The sequence below is a fragment of the Amblyomma mixtum genome, chromosome 5 (assembly GCF_055824585.1).
Source record: "Amblyomma mixtum isolate Tamu chromosome 5, ASM5582458v1, whole genome shotgun sequence".
NCBI lineage: Eukaryota > Metazoa > Arthropoda > Arachnida > Ixodida > Ixodidae > Amblyomma > Amblyomma mixtum.
This window is the reverse complement of record NC_143016.1, coordinates 55903011-55920676: the sequence shown is the minus strand read 5'-3', so window position 1 is coordinate 55920676 and position 17666 is coordinate 55903011. Positions and strand designations below refer to the sequence as shown.

At 48.7% G+C, this 17666-nt stretch overlaps 2 protein-coding genes and 1 long non-coding RNA gene across 16 annotated transcripts in view; 2 read left to right on the top strand and 1 right to left on the bottom strand.

The window, feature by feature from the left end:
- Nucleotides 1-17666, top strand: part of baz (par-3 family cell polarity regulator) — a 222531-nt gene that overhangs the window by 43426 nt on the left and 161439 nt on the right. Inside the window, exon 1 of one of the 13 annotated variants that reach the window (XM_089544548.1) lies at nucleotides 775-795. The exons of the other annotated variants lie outside the window; for them this stretch is intronic. Coding sequence (XP_089400674.1) covers nucleotides 790-795 — 6 coding nt within the window. The 5' untranslated portion in view covers nucleotides 775-789. Of the gene's footprint in view, nucleotides 1-774; nucleotides 796-17666 lie in introns of those variants that run through there. 13 annotated transcript variants of the gene reach the window in all.
- LOC149342227 (putative serine carboxypeptidase CPVL) overlaps nucleotides 1-17666 on the bottom strand; it is a 147046-nt gene that overhangs the window by 77407 nt on the left and 51973 nt on the right. The gene's annotated exons all lie outside the window — the stretch shown is intronic.
- LOC149342228 (uncharacterized) lies at nucleotides 4613-8458 on the top strand. The gene is made up of 4 exons (XR_016282665.1): nucleotides 4613-4975; nucleotides 5198-5287; nucleotides 6361-6472; nucleotides 8344-8458. It is a non-coding gene; the product is annotated as an uncharacterized LOC149342228 (long non-coding RNA).

Sequence of the window (17666 nt, the reverse complement as noted above, 5' to 3'; positions counted from 1 at the left end):
GAGTCACTGTCCTCATCTGCGTCCGGCGTGCGGTGTGCTGTGTGAGTGGATTCCTGTATTTCTTCCCAAAGTGCATACGCCCGAACACGTCGATGATTCGTCGGAAAATACTCTGACATGTAACTGGCGAAACACTCGGCGACGTCCTTTCAGTATACTCCAAATATATTCTGCGAAAACACGTTCGTGCAGCAGTTTTTCTTTCCTCGGCCAGCGCACCACGAAAGCCTTGCAACCTTCATCTATATGCGAAGGAGACAAGATCTCCAGAAGCGGCGGCGGCGGGAGTGTGACGTAAGACCGACGTAGCCACGCCACGTATAGTAAGCAGCTAACGATGATTCACGTCGCTGAGCATTCCTTGGAGCGCGCGCTATCTTACGAGGAACGCCGCCGTTGATAGCGAATGGCGATAACCGTGCGCTCACACGCCCCCTCCGGCTTGGGAGAAGCCGCTCGAATCGGGCCGCTTGCTCCGCGTAGTCGCAAAGAGTTGCGCGATGCAGGAGGTGATGTTACGTCAGCGGCGGACGCGTTGCGTGGTTGCCTGCTAATGGCGCGTACCTCTTTGGCACGCTAGTCACGCTTGAATCGCGTCAGGCCGATCGCGAGCATTATTTTTCCGGAAACATGACCTGTGCGCGCACCGCCAGAGGCATGCAACGGTGAGGGCGCCAACTATGATGCGTCGACTCGGTAAACACTCCGGCCGTCTTCCCGTACCTGTGTGACTCGCTCCGAGTGCACGTGGATCATGTAGCTGGGAGTCTTTCATCGCGGGCGAGAAGTATGACCGTGAGGCATGCTTCTGGTATTCGTTGCGTGCTTTGTCTGTAAGCTGGTCTGATTATGTCCGGTATACCTGCAGTGTGAGGCGACGTCGGGACGTTAAGATAGGCTTCGTCAGCGTCAACAGCGTTTGTCTTCTTTCTGTTGACGTCGCCTCGAGCGCGAGGTTGCTGAGCGAACTTGAGTCACTGGAATAAAATTTCCCAGTGATTCTAGAGCGAATCTTCACCTGCGGCGGATGTAATCATTGTGTTCTGTACCCTAGCCATATATGCCCATTGTTTTAAATTCCTTTTTATTTAGGCGAGTCCATGCCCGCATATTGGGCAGTGGTATGTGTCGTTTTATTTTTTCAAATCCCGCTAGAAAATGGGTTTTGTATTTGCTGTCAGAAAAGGAACCGGCTGTTCGCCTTTTGTTAGTAAAAGGCTGTTTATATGCCGTTTCCGAGCTAGTTTGTCGTGTCCACCTGCCACACTTTCGCTTTATTGTGGGGCCGAAAAGTGAAGTAAAGTAAGTAAGTAGGGTGAAGTACTACACTCTAAGAAAAAAGGGTGTAAGAAGGGTGCATCTTCGCGACTTATGCTATCTGAAGGCGCATGGACTAACGATACACTCTGCAGAGTGCATCGTTACACCCGTGTGGAGGTGGTGGAGGCCGTTAGTCTCTTTCAGAAAACTTACCCCCTTTTTTACTCTTCAAACCAGCTGTGTTCCCTCTGCGCGAAGACGCTGTACAGCAAAGTATGCAGCCCTCACCGCCTCCCCTCCCTCTCGAACATGGCCCTCTCCCGAAAGCGGGGTGGCGGGGTTATTTTGAGGACAATAGTTAAAAGCTACGCTGGCTCAAGCTCCCCCACTGCATTGATCCTTTCATCCGCGCTGGCGATACTGACCGCGCCTCCTCGCTTCTTCAAGGGACCAGAAGCTATTACTTGGAAGAACACGTACAGCGATCTTCTGCCCATCTCTGCCTGGAGGCGGCTTGGCGGATGCACAGAACGTTACTGAAAAAAGGTGCATTGGCCGCGATCGGCCACGACAGCCATCACGCATGCAAACATGCTCTTGGTTGCTAACGACCAAAATAATCACTAATATTCGGTGCATGTGCTTTCATACTCATGATTGGATATCATTTTAAAAAGAAGTAAGTCAGCAAAGACAGACGGCATGATCGGTGCTGTGTTACTCCTCTGACCAATCGCAGCTCTGAACGAAATCAACAGTTTAGCGCTTCAACACACCAAAGGCATGAAAATTATTGCGCTTATAATTTCGGCTTGTGGTTAAGCTTTTATTAAAGCGGTAATAAAAGCTTTAAAAGGAACAGTTTTGCTTCACAGCCAGCGTAAGCTCTATTAGTCAGCGCTGTTCTTCATTTTCTAATAGCGTACGATAGATACCAGGGCGGTTAATTCCCTCCGTACAATTTCGAAAAGCGTGCACTGCTTTTCGAATAACCCCTCGTTGTGGCACATGTTCCTGAGCAAATAACAGACGAATAACAGAAAGGGTTCAGGTTAACATGCATACAAGTTAATAAATCAAAATCAGACGAACTAGCGAGATTGTTGACGCAGTAATTTTATGTTAGCTGAAGATGTAATGTAACGCAATTCCCGAATAAATTGCACTCTTATATTTCTGCTCCATTTCAACAACAAAAAAGAGCCCTACTCGCTGATAAACGCGTGATCTTCACCACTAATACTGACAACGCTGAAAAACAGAAATGCAAGAAACTAGGGAAGGAATAATTCTGCATCTGAACTGAGTTGTGAACGTGGCCTGACCATTCCATATATATAGGTACATTTTTGTTTAGAGCACTTTTACCAATACACGAGCCAGGCCTCAGAGTCGCACTTTTGCTGGTCTAGTATGAGATCACCAGCATTTGTACATCTGCTCGGAAACTCCTCAACGCAGCGTAAAAGACATTTCTACGTTTCCTTTCCAACAAGTGTACGCATACTTTCTCTCGGCACAAGAGCGAAGCCCATAGTAATCAGTTTTCGAGATAGATGCATTTCCTGATCATGTTTTGGCGCGTACAAGTGTTTCACATAGAAGCAATTCAATTTCAGCTTATTTTAAATTGATAAACAGGGAGCGAGGCGACGAACGCGATTTAAGTCTATTCGAACTTCTCTTGCGTATGAAATTGTGCTGCACGCCTACAAGAGCAGAAATTAGCTTAAACTCAGTGTACGTGTACGTAACTTTTAACTTTTAGGTTGTTCCGCGCAGCTTTAATGCAGTCAAGTAGTAATGTTAGTCAGAAATGAAGTTGACTGCCTACGATTTTTTTTTTTTCGAACTGTAGCACTATGGAAGCATCGAATTCCGCAACAAACCGGGTGCCAGAGGAAACAGTAATCAAGGCGCTTATATTGCGGCAGTGCATTGTGAATTCTTATGGAATGGTTCATGCGTCAGGAAATAACTCTTTCTTTTAGAGGCTAATGATAAGCACTAAACAGTACATTGCACTAGATACACGCAGCCCGAAGACCCAAGCTCGAAAATAAATGAAACTACGGCGTATAAACCGGCAGGTTTTCCTTCATCATCGTAAGTTGCTTCAGATGACTGAGACTTTTGTCTTGTACGCACAAATAAAACTGAGCTAAAGGACTCATTGTATCGCACTGACGAACCAATCTTTAACAAAATCATAAATTCAGCGGTGGCAACTGCCTATATTGAATAAAATGAAAGCGCGTATAATAGACGGAATCGCCCGAATAACCAGTCGGTTGAAGCGTCTTAACGGATGCTTGCTGGCATAGCGTTGACAGTGCTCCATTTCTGCTCTGTTGACCCATTTTGAAAATATTTTGAGAACTTCGCGAACACTGGAACGATGAGAGGTGAGAACTGCTGCATCAGCAGTGGTCGACTGTAGTTTGAAGCCCTCTTCTGCGCCATCTTCCTCAAATGTTCAAATGTTGTGAATCCCCTTTGTTTGCCTGACGCTTCTGATCACTTGATGCGGCTTTATTAAATCCATATTTCTACAGCTGTATCTATTTCGATTGAGTTAAACTATTTTTGAACAGAGCGGTTTTTTTTTGCTTTCTTCGGATTCTCCTCACACGTGCGGCCCCATAAGCACAAAAGAAAGTTGAAATTTCTCGCAGCAATATCACGCGGCAATATCAGTATTTAAAACTGTTACTGTACCTGACATTGAATCAATAATGCTGCAGCATTTACATCGCTTTTTTAGCCGGTTCTATGAATGATTTAGAAGTACAGGAAGGGCAGTTTATTGATATATATTTCGCAGTGCCTCCTGTACGCGGTAGTAAATGAGAGCTGACGAGAACTTCCGAATGATGCTCGTAACTTTAAGCTGCAGCTGCTCTGAAAACTATTCTGTTGCATACGCCACACATTTACGGCAGCATCTGCGTAATTCATACTGCGTAATAGCTGGCTGCATTAAAAGCTTCAAAGGGATACTGCAAGGACCGACAAGACGAGTCTCGCCGCGCTCGTTGTCTCCGATAACGGAAGAGTTGTGCGCACGCCGAAAGCGCGGAAAAATACGTGCCACAGGGGCAGAGAGGCGCATGCAAAAATAATAAGCTACCAGCACATTGCAAGGACCAAAGGTTGTTGCCCCGCACGCGGGCGGCTTGACCTTGGGACGCTACTGGGAACGCAGACGTTCTTTCAGTCAGCGGAGAAAAGGAAAAGAGGGAAGCGCGGGGTCCGGCGGAACGAAAGAAAGGCACGAAGCATGGAGGAAGGAAAACCTCCTCTGTAATTCCTCTATGGCGCGAAGCAAGCTTTGGAAGCGATGGCTGGCGATGGGTTGTAGTAGCCTCTGTAGTTGTAGTTCCTCCTGGTTTCTCCCTTCTCTCTCTTCAGGTCACGTGCCCGTCTATTTGGATTGGCCGCTCGCCTAGAGTCGAAGACGAAGCCGCTGTTTACCGCGCCTGGGTGCCGTGCGTGCAAGTCGCGACGCGCATTCCTCTTTTCATCTTGTAGTACGGGCCTGTATGCGTTTAGGTTCTGTTCAGCGATTACTTCATCGTGCAAGCTTCATCGATGTGTGACGCTGCAGTGGGCGACATCTTCGCGAAAGAGTCAACGTCTGAAAGAAACAGCGCACGCCAGATCGTCGCGGCGCCCTCATCGTACGGATTCTTTGCGCCCAATTTCAACCGTACAAGTAAGTGACATTTTTGTTTGGTCATACGGGTTGTTTCCTGCCATCAAGTTATGGTGTGTTCAGTACAGATTTTTTATCATGGATTGTGTGCGCGAGCCGCTGCTTGTTGCTATTTCTTGTTTTGAGCCGGTCACGTGCGGCCGGAGGGAGCCTATCGTGTACAACACTCGATCGCAGCGGCGCAATCTGCAGGCGTCTTTCTCATGCTTTCTTTCGCTGCAGGCTCTGATCCTTCGTCTGCCGTGCGAAAGAACATTGCCGGTCGTCTCTTCAACGCCAAGTATTTGTCCCTGCTCACGACCATTCAGTAAGGTAAGTCCAAACCGCAGTCTCCGTTCAGAAAGGGGCGAGTAAATTAGTGTGCGCGCTTCTGTGGTACGTACTGCGCGCAGTGCTCATGTCTACTTCAGCACTGTATGTGATTCTTATTGAACAATAATCCCTTTTATAATTTTAGCGCTGCAAGGCAACTCCTTCTGCCAGGCCGCTTTTTTTTTTGTTTTTTTTTGCGAATGGACGGCGCTAATTTTCGTCAAGCAAACGATAAAACAGTAAACGTGAAATTTATTTATTCATAGGCAAGAAATTAGCAGCTCATTTGTGCTCTGCGCTTCCTGGCATGCGGCCGTTTTCGCTTACACCTTGCAATATTTTTGCTAACCCAGAATGTGACTTATCATGCCAGCAGTTTTACTGCATTCGAATGGCAAGATGCGCTTGCTAATGGTGTTAAGTTGATATGTAACTGGCTCTTCACTCAGGCTGAAAACTAATAGAGAAAAGTGAACTTGTTTAGTTCTTTTTACTAGTGAAAAGGTCGGGGCTAGTTGGTGGCCAAACATTAGCTCACAAAAGCGTACAGTCTATGTCACCTCTTTTTGTGCTCTTGTATTCTCTTGTGAAAGAGTGAGACTTTAGGTTTGATGTCGCTCTGAGAGGTTGAATAAAAGAATACGCTAGTATCTAAGCTTTTCTGTTTAGAACAATAAGGATTTTGGTTGCACTGCGGTAATCTGTCAACGAAAAAAAAAATTCTGTAATGAATACTGTCAATCTCGTAAGCAGTAACAGTATAGTTCTTTCTTTTTTCTGCAGTAGCTGTTAGAAAATATGTTAATTATGTTAGGAACTTAGTGACAATTCAGTGGTAATAGGCCATTGTGCTGTAGAAGTTTGTCTAGGCTTATTGTGCCAGTGCACTGCGTCAATTATGCCTATTAAAAATATGTGGCAAGTGCTGTAATGGATAAAATTTGGAATGTTTCTCGTTTTCAAACTATTCCATGTCGTTTTTTGAGCATGTGTGCTGCCATTACGTGGTTTAATGAACATATAAGTTATCACTAGCCATTACACTAACGCTATAAATGACGCCTCTATTGCAGTGTACCTGGGAGAAGGAGGGATGCAAAGGTGCACAACCATTGTCACTCCTAGCACCGAAGTTCAGCCTGGATTCTTCAAAACCGTACAAGTGGCCGGGACTAGATGTGTATGGTATGTATGTTTTTATGTAATTGGGACATTGTTGCAAGTTCATCATCACTTGATGTCCATCTGTGAACATAGTATGCTATGTTGCGAAGCTGCAGCCATTCTATTACAGAGATTTTAGAGCTTTTCAATGTTTTCGAGGACTTAGTTCTGAAAGAATTTCTGAATAATGGTTTGAATAATTGTGACCACTTTTTATGGCATGAAGTATAAATGCAGTTTTTTTTCTGCAAAAGTAGGCTGGACTTCAGCAAAGATTTCATATTGAATTAGTTTGAGAGGCGCTGCCTACAATCCATGTTGCTGGCATCAGAAAAAAATGACACACAGTTATGGTAATGCTTGGCAGGGTGGCATGCTACCAAGCTAATATGACTAGCACCGTTTATGCATGTGAAGCTTAATGTGATATGCAGCTATGTGAGGCTGTTAATCTTCTTTGCACTGTTCACACTTTCTTTTTGAGTAGGAAGGTGCTGTTCACTGATGTGAATAATTTCCAATAACTCACATGAATCCATATTAGTTTTATTTCACATCGGAGTGAACTTAAAATTTAATTAAGCTCACGTGCCCTGCATGTGACAGCAGATATGGAAGGCAACTGTTTTAATAGCCATTCTTGCATGCTGTCAGTCAGTGTTTACAATTTCATTATGCTAAGCATCTGAAAAGATGTGTAAAGGTAACATTGTATTGTGCCAGCAAAATGTAATTCATAAGAATTACTGCTGCTGCATATGCTGCAAGCATTGGATGAAGCAGCACTGTCTAAGTAAAAAGACGAGATTTGTAATTTCCTCAAGCAAAAATATTACTTTAGAAGGAGACTATTCTATGCTGCTTGTGTAGTTAATGTAGTCTGTCAGTGAAGGCCAGTCCATAACCAAAGCTTTTTGCACAGGCATAATGTAGAGGTGTAGTATGAAACAGGCTATGAACGTGAATAAAAAGTATCTTTATTATAATGTGGTCCAAATAATTTTTTTGGTATGACGTTACCTCATGCATGGAGACAACTCTTTAGATGTGTAAGTTGCCCTAGCTATTATTTCACATTTAGCCGAAAGCTTTTCCTTGTTTTCCAGGAGTGGTACACTTAAGATTTATAGTGCATAGCCTTTGTGGCCTTTCACCAGGTATTTAAACTGTATCGAAAGGCTCTGACAATCGAATGCACCCAGAAATGCCATCACAGGCACAAGCTTCCTGCTGTTTGCTAATCGGAAATGAATTCACAGGTAATATATGCAGGGAAAATTACAGTTGGAAGTATTACTCATTGATGCTCAGATAATCACCTACACTTCCCTTTTAGGAAGAAAATTCACTGTATGGGCAACAAAACATGTAATGGCATCAGAGACCAGAGACATATTGTTAGCAAGGGTTGCATGAAACCTTAACCACTCTAGATACGGAGAAATAAAAACACGAGAATGGAGGGAAGGGTTTGTTAAACGGCATTTCATTTTATCATTTAGTAGCTTCCATTTCATGCACATGTTTTTCTGTTTCTTGATATGACCTTCTTCTTAGTCTGGCATCTGGGATGCCTACAGCCTGACCGTGCAGCTGGGCACAATATTCTGGATTTTTCCTGAGAAGCCAGTGTGCTTGTGATAATGTCAGCATATGTGAGTGATTAAGTAGCTGCCATTTAGGACATGTTTTGTTTTTCCTGCATATCTTTTCTGATTTTGGTTCTCAATAATAAACAGAAGCCTGCACTTGTGGCATTGTTTTCATGCATCTCCCTTTATCCCTGCCTTTCGTGTGGTTTACACTTTTTGACCTGAATTAACTAAGCCCATGGTCACGTCGTCTGAGCTTTGTGGTTGCAAAATTCATTATATGTTTTCTTCTCTGTGCAGGTCAAATACATGGTACATACTGCCTCCACCTGTATGAAGAAGACTGCCAGGGTCATTGCTGTAATATGGTGTAGCATGTGACAAAATAAATATGACGGTATGTTTCTTTCTCCAATTCGTTTATGAATTCTTTGTGTACATTCTGCAGTAGTACCTGCACCTGATCACACAATGACACAGACCATCTCACATGAAAGATTCGTCGCAACATTTTGACACTGCCTGGACTTCCAGAAAGGCTCGGGCTTCTACCATATGGGTCAACTTTAGTTCTGCATTCAGTGGGCAGGTTTACGCTACAGAAGTGTAATCATGCTCTCGTGTGGACAGTATAAATACACCACCGAGTAGTGCATAGATACCCTTTGCAGTAGGGCATTACTTTGTACCACTAGAAGGGTAACTTTATCCATCATGTAAGGGTATAAGCTTGCACCACAGGGGTGCAAACTTTGCTCTGTTTATGACGGTATAAGTATAGTCTTTGACAAAGTAACTTTGCACTTCTATACATAGCATAAATTTATCTGCTAAAGGTGCAAACTTGCACCTTGCATGCTAGGATATGTTTATGCTTTCCTCAGGCTAACATTTACCCCTTTTAGAAAGGCGTAATGTTATACCTAACTGGTTTAAAGTTACTCTTCTTATGTCAGTGCAAGTTTAGGCTATTAGAGCGTAACATTACTCTATGTGCGTGAGCATAAATACTTAGTCTCCAAGAAACAGCGTAACCTTACCCCCAAAAAGGTGTCAGCTCAGCGACAAGTGTTTTACCCCCCAAAAAGACTAAGATCACACCTTTTTTTCTTAGAGTGTAGTTACTCGCTATCCGGGAGAATCGTGGGTGCTGTAAAACATGTCGCCCTATCCGTAGATAACGGAAAGCTTTCCGAATCTGTGGGCTTCCCGGAGCTGCACGAAAGATTCATACCCAAAAGAAATTCTCGTCACGCGCGATTCTGGCTTCCGCAAGAATACGGTTAGAACGCCAATGCACAGACTTCCTATCGACTCTGTTTCCTTCCTATAGATATTTCCGGTTGTTTGCGTATATTCCATAGACGAACGTCTACTAATAGTGTATGGCCATAAATCTGTTGATTAGGATTTCCATTACGTGTAAACTAGTATATAGGTTTTAGTTTATAGACTGTCTAAGGACATTTTTGTAAAGGGTATGTCCACTTTTGGCCCTTTCATAAACGGTGCTGCGACCTCCTTGTTGGCGTTCCTATGGTCAGGTGCACCATATGCTTTGCGCAACGCCCCGTCCCACCCCGCTGAACTTGGGCCAAGAAGATGCGTCCAGGCAAAACGGCAGATGCTTCTAGCCAGTTCCTGTCCACGATGCACCGCACACGTCGCTGTCCCATGCGGGGACGTGAGAAGGCGTCGTCGTTGCTGCAGAGCGATGACTCAGGCTCGTCGAGTCATTCCCGTAGTAGTAGCCGACGGACACGTCCGCTGGATGGCGGTCAGTGAAAACACCCTCCCCCTCATCCGATATACATTTCCCCTTGCAGCCAGCGCTGGATAGTAACGACCCTGTCTCCCGAGGGGGATGTCCCCCCCTTAATGGCAGTCCTGTCCCCCTCCTCTGTGTGCCGCTCGCATCCTTCGTGCGGCGGGACGACCGCCTCTGAGGGAGGAGGAGAAGGGCATTAAACGCCACTGCGTGAGCTGTCAGCGCTTGGGCCGCGCTAACGGATCTCGCCGAACGTCGCCAGTTTTTTGCTGAGAGGCGACGCGTGTGAGGTCTCTGTGGTAATATCTGCGCTCGTGCGTGAGTGTGCGTACGGCCAGCCAACCAGGGACGCGACATTAGCAGCCGCACGCGACTGTCGCGCCTTAATCGCCGGCGACGGTGTGTGTCCATTCTCCGTCCTCTTCGTCCCTCGAGCCATGCGGTCGTTGAGGCCTCCCCACCCCCACTTCTGAAGCCATTTCCTGATACGGAGGAGGCTGTCTTCTCCTCCTTCTCTGTGGCACATTTTGCGCTGTTTTTTTCTTTTTCTTCATTGAATTCTTCTATTGCTTCTCATGCACGCGGAGTCTGTCCTCCTCCGTCTCTTTTTTTCATTCGCCTCGGCTGCGGTAATAATTACGATGCATTGTATCCGCGGCCGTCAGCACTTCCCCGGCTCCTCCATTCAAGGCCGCGGCTTTTTTTAGACCCGCCGCTCCCGCGCATAGCGCGTGCCGAAGGACCGAAACGACAGGAGACACGAACGTAGGTGTGCCACCAAAGCGCTATGAGCGTGGACTTGAGTTCTTCTGTGCGTGCGGTGAAGCCGCCCCGTGAGCCGGTTTTGCTTCTATGGCGCGTCTTGCGAGAGGTATACTGTAGTGCCGACGACACGCGACGATTTCGGAAAATAAGGTAATGCACCGAAAGGTTGAACGTCGTGCCGCAGCCCCGTGAAACGACGCGGATGGCAGTGTTGGAAAAATGAAGGTCGGGACCTGGTCACGGATATTAGTTCACGCTAGAACGGAAGCAAGTACGTTTACTGCCGCGGTGGCACTGTACAAGAGCGACTGCGGTCTCATCAACGGCTCGATTTCGGTCCTCAGCCGCTTGGGACTTATTTTCATTGGTCCGGAAGGCAGAAACATCGGCTTGTTAATATTTCAGTGCGCAGTAGAGAATCCCAGGCCCCTCAGAATTAGACCAAAGGCCCCCACATTGCGGTGTTCCATCCATCACAGTAGGGTTTGTGGGAGTGAAAACCGCCGTTAATTTTGAAGCGTGCGCGATTAGAGTGTTCTTTGATTCTTTCAGGGGGCGCTTCATTCAGCGCAATACTCTCGGAAAGCTCGCAGCATACGGACGAAAACTGAACCTGCTGGAAAAAAACTCCCTTAACTTTTCCTCGATTGCAGGTCGATGAGGTAGCAGCGTATAGTTGACACTTTCGGTCATGTATAGTTGGCACGGGGCGGTTGTGTATAGTTGCTACCACAACTGCGGCTACATCTGCGTGCTGTGAGGGACGTTGAGAGCTCAGAATTAATGTCCGCCACCTCAGTGCAGGGGATCGAAATCCAGACGCCGCGGCAGGGGTAGCACTGTCGTCTCGAGAACTGAATGCCTTAATGGGCTAGTCTCTCCGATGTTTAAGTTGTTTAAATAGCAATATTTAAATTGTGACGTCTGTTAAAAATTGACTGAAAAAAAAAAATACAGGGAAAAAGCTGAATGAGAAGCAGTTCACGCTGTGTATATGGGCTGTTTGAATAGGGCCTGAATGGAGAAAAATATTTTAAAAAACTGACCTCATTTTCTATTGCCATAAAGAGGTGCCGGCGGCGTTAAGCGTCGCAACCGTTCACGTGTCTCCGTTACGACCGAAGTGCCGGCTGTGGTCTCCTGCGCGAAACGACCTGCACGTGGAATGGCGGAGGAGGAAAGGGTAAGGGGAATGGTTGGGGGGTGGGGGGGGAGAAGGGGGATTTCTTAGGAACCGCAGAGAGCGCATCGCTCGTGCGTTTGCCCCCGTTTCCGCGCACCGCGCGCGCACGTATATCAGCGGCGACATTTCTGAGCGGGCGACGTTTCGGCAAACCTCCTGGAGGGTCTCCATCTTTCTCTCTCGCTTTTCCGTGCTTGCGTTCCTACCTCTCTCCTTCCCTCTGTGGGTCTGTACGTTATATCACCTGAGATCTTCCCTTTGTCGTGCCGAGTAAAAATCCGCTTGCGGTCGCTCCGCATGCCACCTATTCTTCGGGGCGTTTCCGCCTCAAGTCCGTGTCATTTTCTTCTTTATCTGTTTCTCTCCGCTTGCTTTGTCAAAGCGGCCGCCGCAGCTGTTGCCTTTACCGGCCGCCTTCAGCGCTGCGCCGTTCTGCGTCTTCTTTGATGGTTTTTTTTTCGTCACAGGTAGACTCCTTTGTGTCCACATGCCAAGCTTGAAACTAGTGGAGTTTGAGGAAACAAATGATTTGGTTAAAGCGCTGGTTGTGAAGTAACACCCCTCTCTCCGCCGCATCATTTCCGAGTTTGTGTTTGCTGGTAAAACGGACGAATTTAGGTTAGTTCCTTCTCGTGGTTGGGACGTTGTCGAACGTAATCCTGCCTAAATGTGCGCTGCGCCTTTGAGATGGTCTGGGCTGTAGCTCGCTGCGTTCTGTGTCAGTGCCTGCGTCAGTGCGATAAATTCAGAGATAGGGCCAATGATGTTTGCTTGGCGGTGCGTTTTTCTAGCGCAGTTCAGATCGTGTCCGCGACACTTTAGGCGGCCGTTTTAGCCGCAGCGTTGGGCGTGAATCATTTTGGATGTGCACTCAAAGCGAACTTGTCGTACTGCCAGAATCAGACGTATGTGTGGGTCCCCTTGAGGACTTCATGCCTGTGTGTGCATGTACAGAGGGCAAAACACATGTCTAGAACGACCGAACTGTGTGCTCCGTAGCTCCCAAAACCGCTGCGACCAGGAAGGCAAAAAATGACGATGAAATACTACGAGTTTAACGGCACATGCTTACATCCAGACCATTTTAAACCAAATGTTGTTACTAGCTATCGCACATTCAGCCCTAAACACACCCAGAACGTGCAAACGTTTTGCCCTCTGTACATGTCAGCATGCATGTCCCGCTTGTTTGCGCATTTCTGGGTTGGTCGCAACATTATGCGTTAGTTAGCAAGCTTGGTCGCTATACACTGCGTATTGTTCACGGGAAAATGGAGTAGACGATGGGAGTCGGCTGGAGAGGGTGTCAAACTCTAAGACTAGCGGCCCCTATGGTTTTCATCTTATGTTGCAGTCTTTATTTGCGGCATACACGTTTCCTTGTAAGTTGTTACACAACGTCTTTGTTTTGTTTTTATTTATTTAGTCAGTGTTTGCTGTATATGTCAGCCGTAGCTAAACTCGGGCATGACCCTGAGAGCAGGCTAAGCGCCCCTTAATGGCATACGAAGCGGTTCTAAGAAACTATATGTCTTTGGTCGCATGTGACGTGCACGCAGTGCTCTCTTATCGTTTCCTGTCGTGGTCTGCAATAAAGACCGCTCGTACTCGGTCGTTTCGCGTGCGGGAGCTCCTTACGTGGACGACCGACCATTCTCTGCAGACTTCGCACGTATCGTCGCTACACGGGGATGGTACGCAGCTATCGATCCCGCACTCTCGTCCATTGTTTCTTTGGCTCGACTCTCGGGGAGTTTCGCCAGCCGACCATATGTACAGGGTGCTCCTTTTGTCCGCAGCTTGCAGCATCCCTTTTCGTCATGTTGGGCGGCGGCGTTCCTCCCGGCCCCTAGCGAGAGGTGGTCGGTCGCATACGTACTGCATGCGTGCAGCCCCTCCGTGGGACACAAACGTTTCTTGTGTTCAAATGGTCCGCACGTGCTCCCTTCTATATTGGAGCGCGCCTGCCGACGCCGCGGCGAGTATGAGCCCGTGCCGATGCGGCTCCCTTGGAACCTTTCCCCGCCTCCATTCATTCGTGCCGATCTCCTTGCTCTCCTCGCCGGTGCCTACACGGAGCCCTGGTCTCGCCTAGTCTCTCCCGGTGAGCGTGGAACCAGGAGGCAGCAGCGCGGTGTGAACGCGTCCCTTTGTTGCCTGGCTACGAGGTGCCGTCGGTCTGCCGGTTGGCGCGTAATGGAGAGAGGAAGTTGGCGCACTGATCGCGCTTACGGGGCGAAGGATGGGGGGGAGTGATCTTCGTAGCATCGCGCACTTTTGTCGGTCGGTAAGTGCGCCCTTTGTGCCATTGACATTGCGGAGCTCCTTTATTGTTGTTACTGTACCGCCGTCGGTTGTGTCTCTGTCCGCTGCTCCTTTGTTCTGTGTGCTGACGAGGCTTTCGGCTGCTGAACGCGTCGTGGCCGTGGTGCACAGTTGCGGCGCCGAGCAAGCGCCCCTAATGACGGCCGGCGTCTATTTTCAGGCCCCGATGTGTATAGCTGCGGCGGGAACTGTGCAAGAAGTGCGGTTATAGCAGAGGCATAAAGAAGTAGCATGCTCTCTTCCTGAGCTGCTGCTTCGGGTTGCGCGTACGCAAATTTGTTGGCGCTCGTTATTCACCCCTTTAGATATTTCGTCTGTGTGCTTGTGCGTGCATGCCTTGAAGGAGTTGAAGGAGCATTAAAGGTTTCCTCATTTTTCGCATCTGAAGCCGGTATATATACATGGTTACACTTATTCGAGGGCGTGTGACGCGAGGATAAGTGATGCGTATGACGCATGCCCCATCGTTGTCAGGGGCCAGGAGAAGCGACGGCCCTGTTTGAAGAATGAAACGGTGCTGCCCCCGCGTTTATCGCTTCGAGTGGTTTTGATGCAGCAGCAGTGCCCTTGCTTGGCTGCCGGAGTAATTGGCCGCTTCTCCTATCCGGATAAGCAGCTCTACGAGGCGGACATTCGCATTCTTCCCGTAGCTGGTGCCCGTTAAACCGCTACATTGGTTTAACTTGTCTTAGGCACGCACCATGCTCTTCGCTCGGTGCTTTCCTCTTTGCCTTGATCTCTTTTCTCCTCTTCCAAGGCAGGTGCTGCAGTTCAGCGTGGTGTACCTCTCTCGTGGTATACTTGCAGCCACAGGGAAACCAGGAAGGATAACAAGCCGAAAAATATTTGTTCCGCTAACAGTGTATTACGCAAATGCTGCCCTCTTTTACTTTCGCCTCGGTCTGCCTCCTCGTGCCTAAAAAGCGATAGCTGAACTCTAGTGCTGCTACGATTCGTGTCTTGACGTGTAGTAACACGCGTTCTCTGGCGTGAACAAGTGTCAAGAGTGCGACGTGCAGCTTTTCTCCCGTGCCCCGGCTGCGTACCCGAATACGACTGAGCACGCGCGGGCGTGTGCTGCTACTACGCACGATCTGGGTGTGCTGCGTGTCGTGCTGCCTGCCGTTCCGGGGGCGACGGTTTAGGGGCAGTGGGAAGGAAGCTTCCTTCCCACCGCCGTAGTGGGTGACCAAGGCTGGCCGATCGTGACTCCGCCGGCGCTGGCACGCTGACCGAGCCTCCGCCGAGCGGAGACTGGGAGAGGGGGCGCCTCCCCCTCGCCACGCTCCGGGCGGACCTGGCTTTCGTGGACCCCCCCCCCCCCCTTGCCTCCATCCGCTCGATTTTTGGCCTAGCTCGATGACCGGCCCGTGTTCGCTCACCGGAAGAGGCGCGGTCCCTCCGCGGTGAGGTTCGCGTGTTGGCTTGCTGCAGTGGTGTGCTGTCCCATTGGTACGTGCAGGTTGATGAAATATGACCATCGGAAAAAGGAAATGCGTTATGGTGATTGAAATAAGGAAGTAATTATTCATTGGCATCGACCGAAGCGCGGCCGTACGGCTTCAACGGACGGCTAGCAAGTAGTAGTACGAGCCGTGTGAAACTGATGGGAAAACTTTATAAGTTTGTAGCTTTCCTTTGTAGCCGTATGGCTGCGCTTCAGTGGACGCTTACGAATAATTAATAGCTCCCTTATCTTACTCCACCAAGGGGAATTCCCATGAAGCCCATTGTATTGTGATCATTCTACCAATGACTGCACCATGATTCAGAAACACTGAAAACAGAATTCGACAAGAGGCTTCACCCTTGACAACCGCTGACAACATAATTCGGCCTTGTATCAAACTGTCTGCCCCTTTTTGCACTGCAGCTATACCTGTATATGTATACTTATAGGCTGGGTATGCGACATCGCGTCTCGTCACGGACTCTGGGCGCGCGCGGGGCGTGGGGAGGAGGCGTCGCGCCTGGCCCTGAACCGCGGCCCACGTATGACACACCGCAGCTGCGCCAGCTCTGAAGGATGAAGAAAGGGCGAGGTTGGATGAGAGGACGAATTCGGAGGTGGTCGATCCTCGCTGTATAGTCAGTCTCGGCGCTGCCCAAGTGAGTCGAGCGGTGTGTAGGTGCGGGAGTGGGGAACTGGCTGGCGCTCACGGTGGGGTGTTTTAGATAAGCGGTACGTTTCTGTCTGTGCGGCGTATGCATATTCGGCTGAATGAAAAATTAAGGTCTTCCCTGTATACCGCACCAGCGTCGGCGAAGTCCGTTCAGCGGTTCGAAAGGATGCCCAAAACAAACTTTGGGGCACCTAATATGTGCGCAGGTCACTTACCTGTGCTAGCGCCCCTGGTATCGCTGGGGTTGAGATTATAAAGTGGTACCATCATGAAGCGATATTCCTTGCAACGCGACGATGGCGACGGCTATCACCTACCGCTGCCACTACCACCAGGAAGCGAGGTGGTGGTGAAAATATTTTAATGAAATTGTTTAGGAGGTTGTACCGGCGGGTGGAGCTCTTAGTCCAGAACCCCATTAGGAGACTTGGCGGTGGAGCGGCGCGTTTCAGCAGTGTTGCTCGGTTGCGGCCTCTTCAACGTTCAGTCACATCGCGTTAGCAGACCATTAAGCTTGCACTAGTACTCCGTTTTTATGACTTTAAACATCACGAAGCACTACAAAGCGAAGCCCTGCCCTTTTCTGTTCCACAGCTCCTACCAGGTTTTCACCGTGCATGGGTACGGACGAAGCGAGCGTCGGCAGTGTTTCTCAGCTGAAACCGGACTAGAAAAACGAATATCTCTGGCAAACAACTAGATCAGACGTCACATTTGTACCCGCAACTTACGCAACTTACGAGACTAGCCAGTAGCCTTCTGCTACTGGCTAGTCTCGCGAGCCACTTCCGGGCGGTGGGCGATTTCTGCAAACCCAGAACCTGAGCGACGCCATGAGCGAGCGTGATTCGGCGGCCCTCGGCTCATCGCTCGAATTCATCGGGCGATGTGTCACCGCGAATTATCGCCACGTGCGGTTAGCGCTTAACGAAGAGTGAACAAAGCGTACGTCCGAGAGAGCGAAAAACGAATGAAATCCGAATAGAATCGTCGTATTACCACTGCCCCTGATCTTCGATATCTCTGTCGTCGTCCTATCTGAGAAGTGGGACAGCCGGCTGCATGCTATAATAACCCAGCAGCTGCTGCGACGCTGGCGCAGACATTCGAGAATGTCAAGTCCGTCGCGTGGTGTTCCTCAGCTTCTCGCTTAGTTCGCCCGCGTGCTGTTGGCTTTTGCGACCCACTGGCACCGTATCAGAAACAAGGGGCGGGCAAAAAGTTATCGCAACGAGAAATGTCCCACGGGAGCGGCCCAGTGGATGCACCGCCAAATTGCGCATTGTACAGTAGCGCGAGTACTCGGGCTCTTTATTCTTCCACCGTCAGCTCAGGGAAGAAAGACGACAAAGGGGAGAAAACACGGCTAGGAAAAAAGAAAAAAAGAAATCCGGAGCGCGGGAAAACTGTTGTCTCGTCGCCTTCACTTCGTGCGGCCGATCTCGCATCATTATTCCGC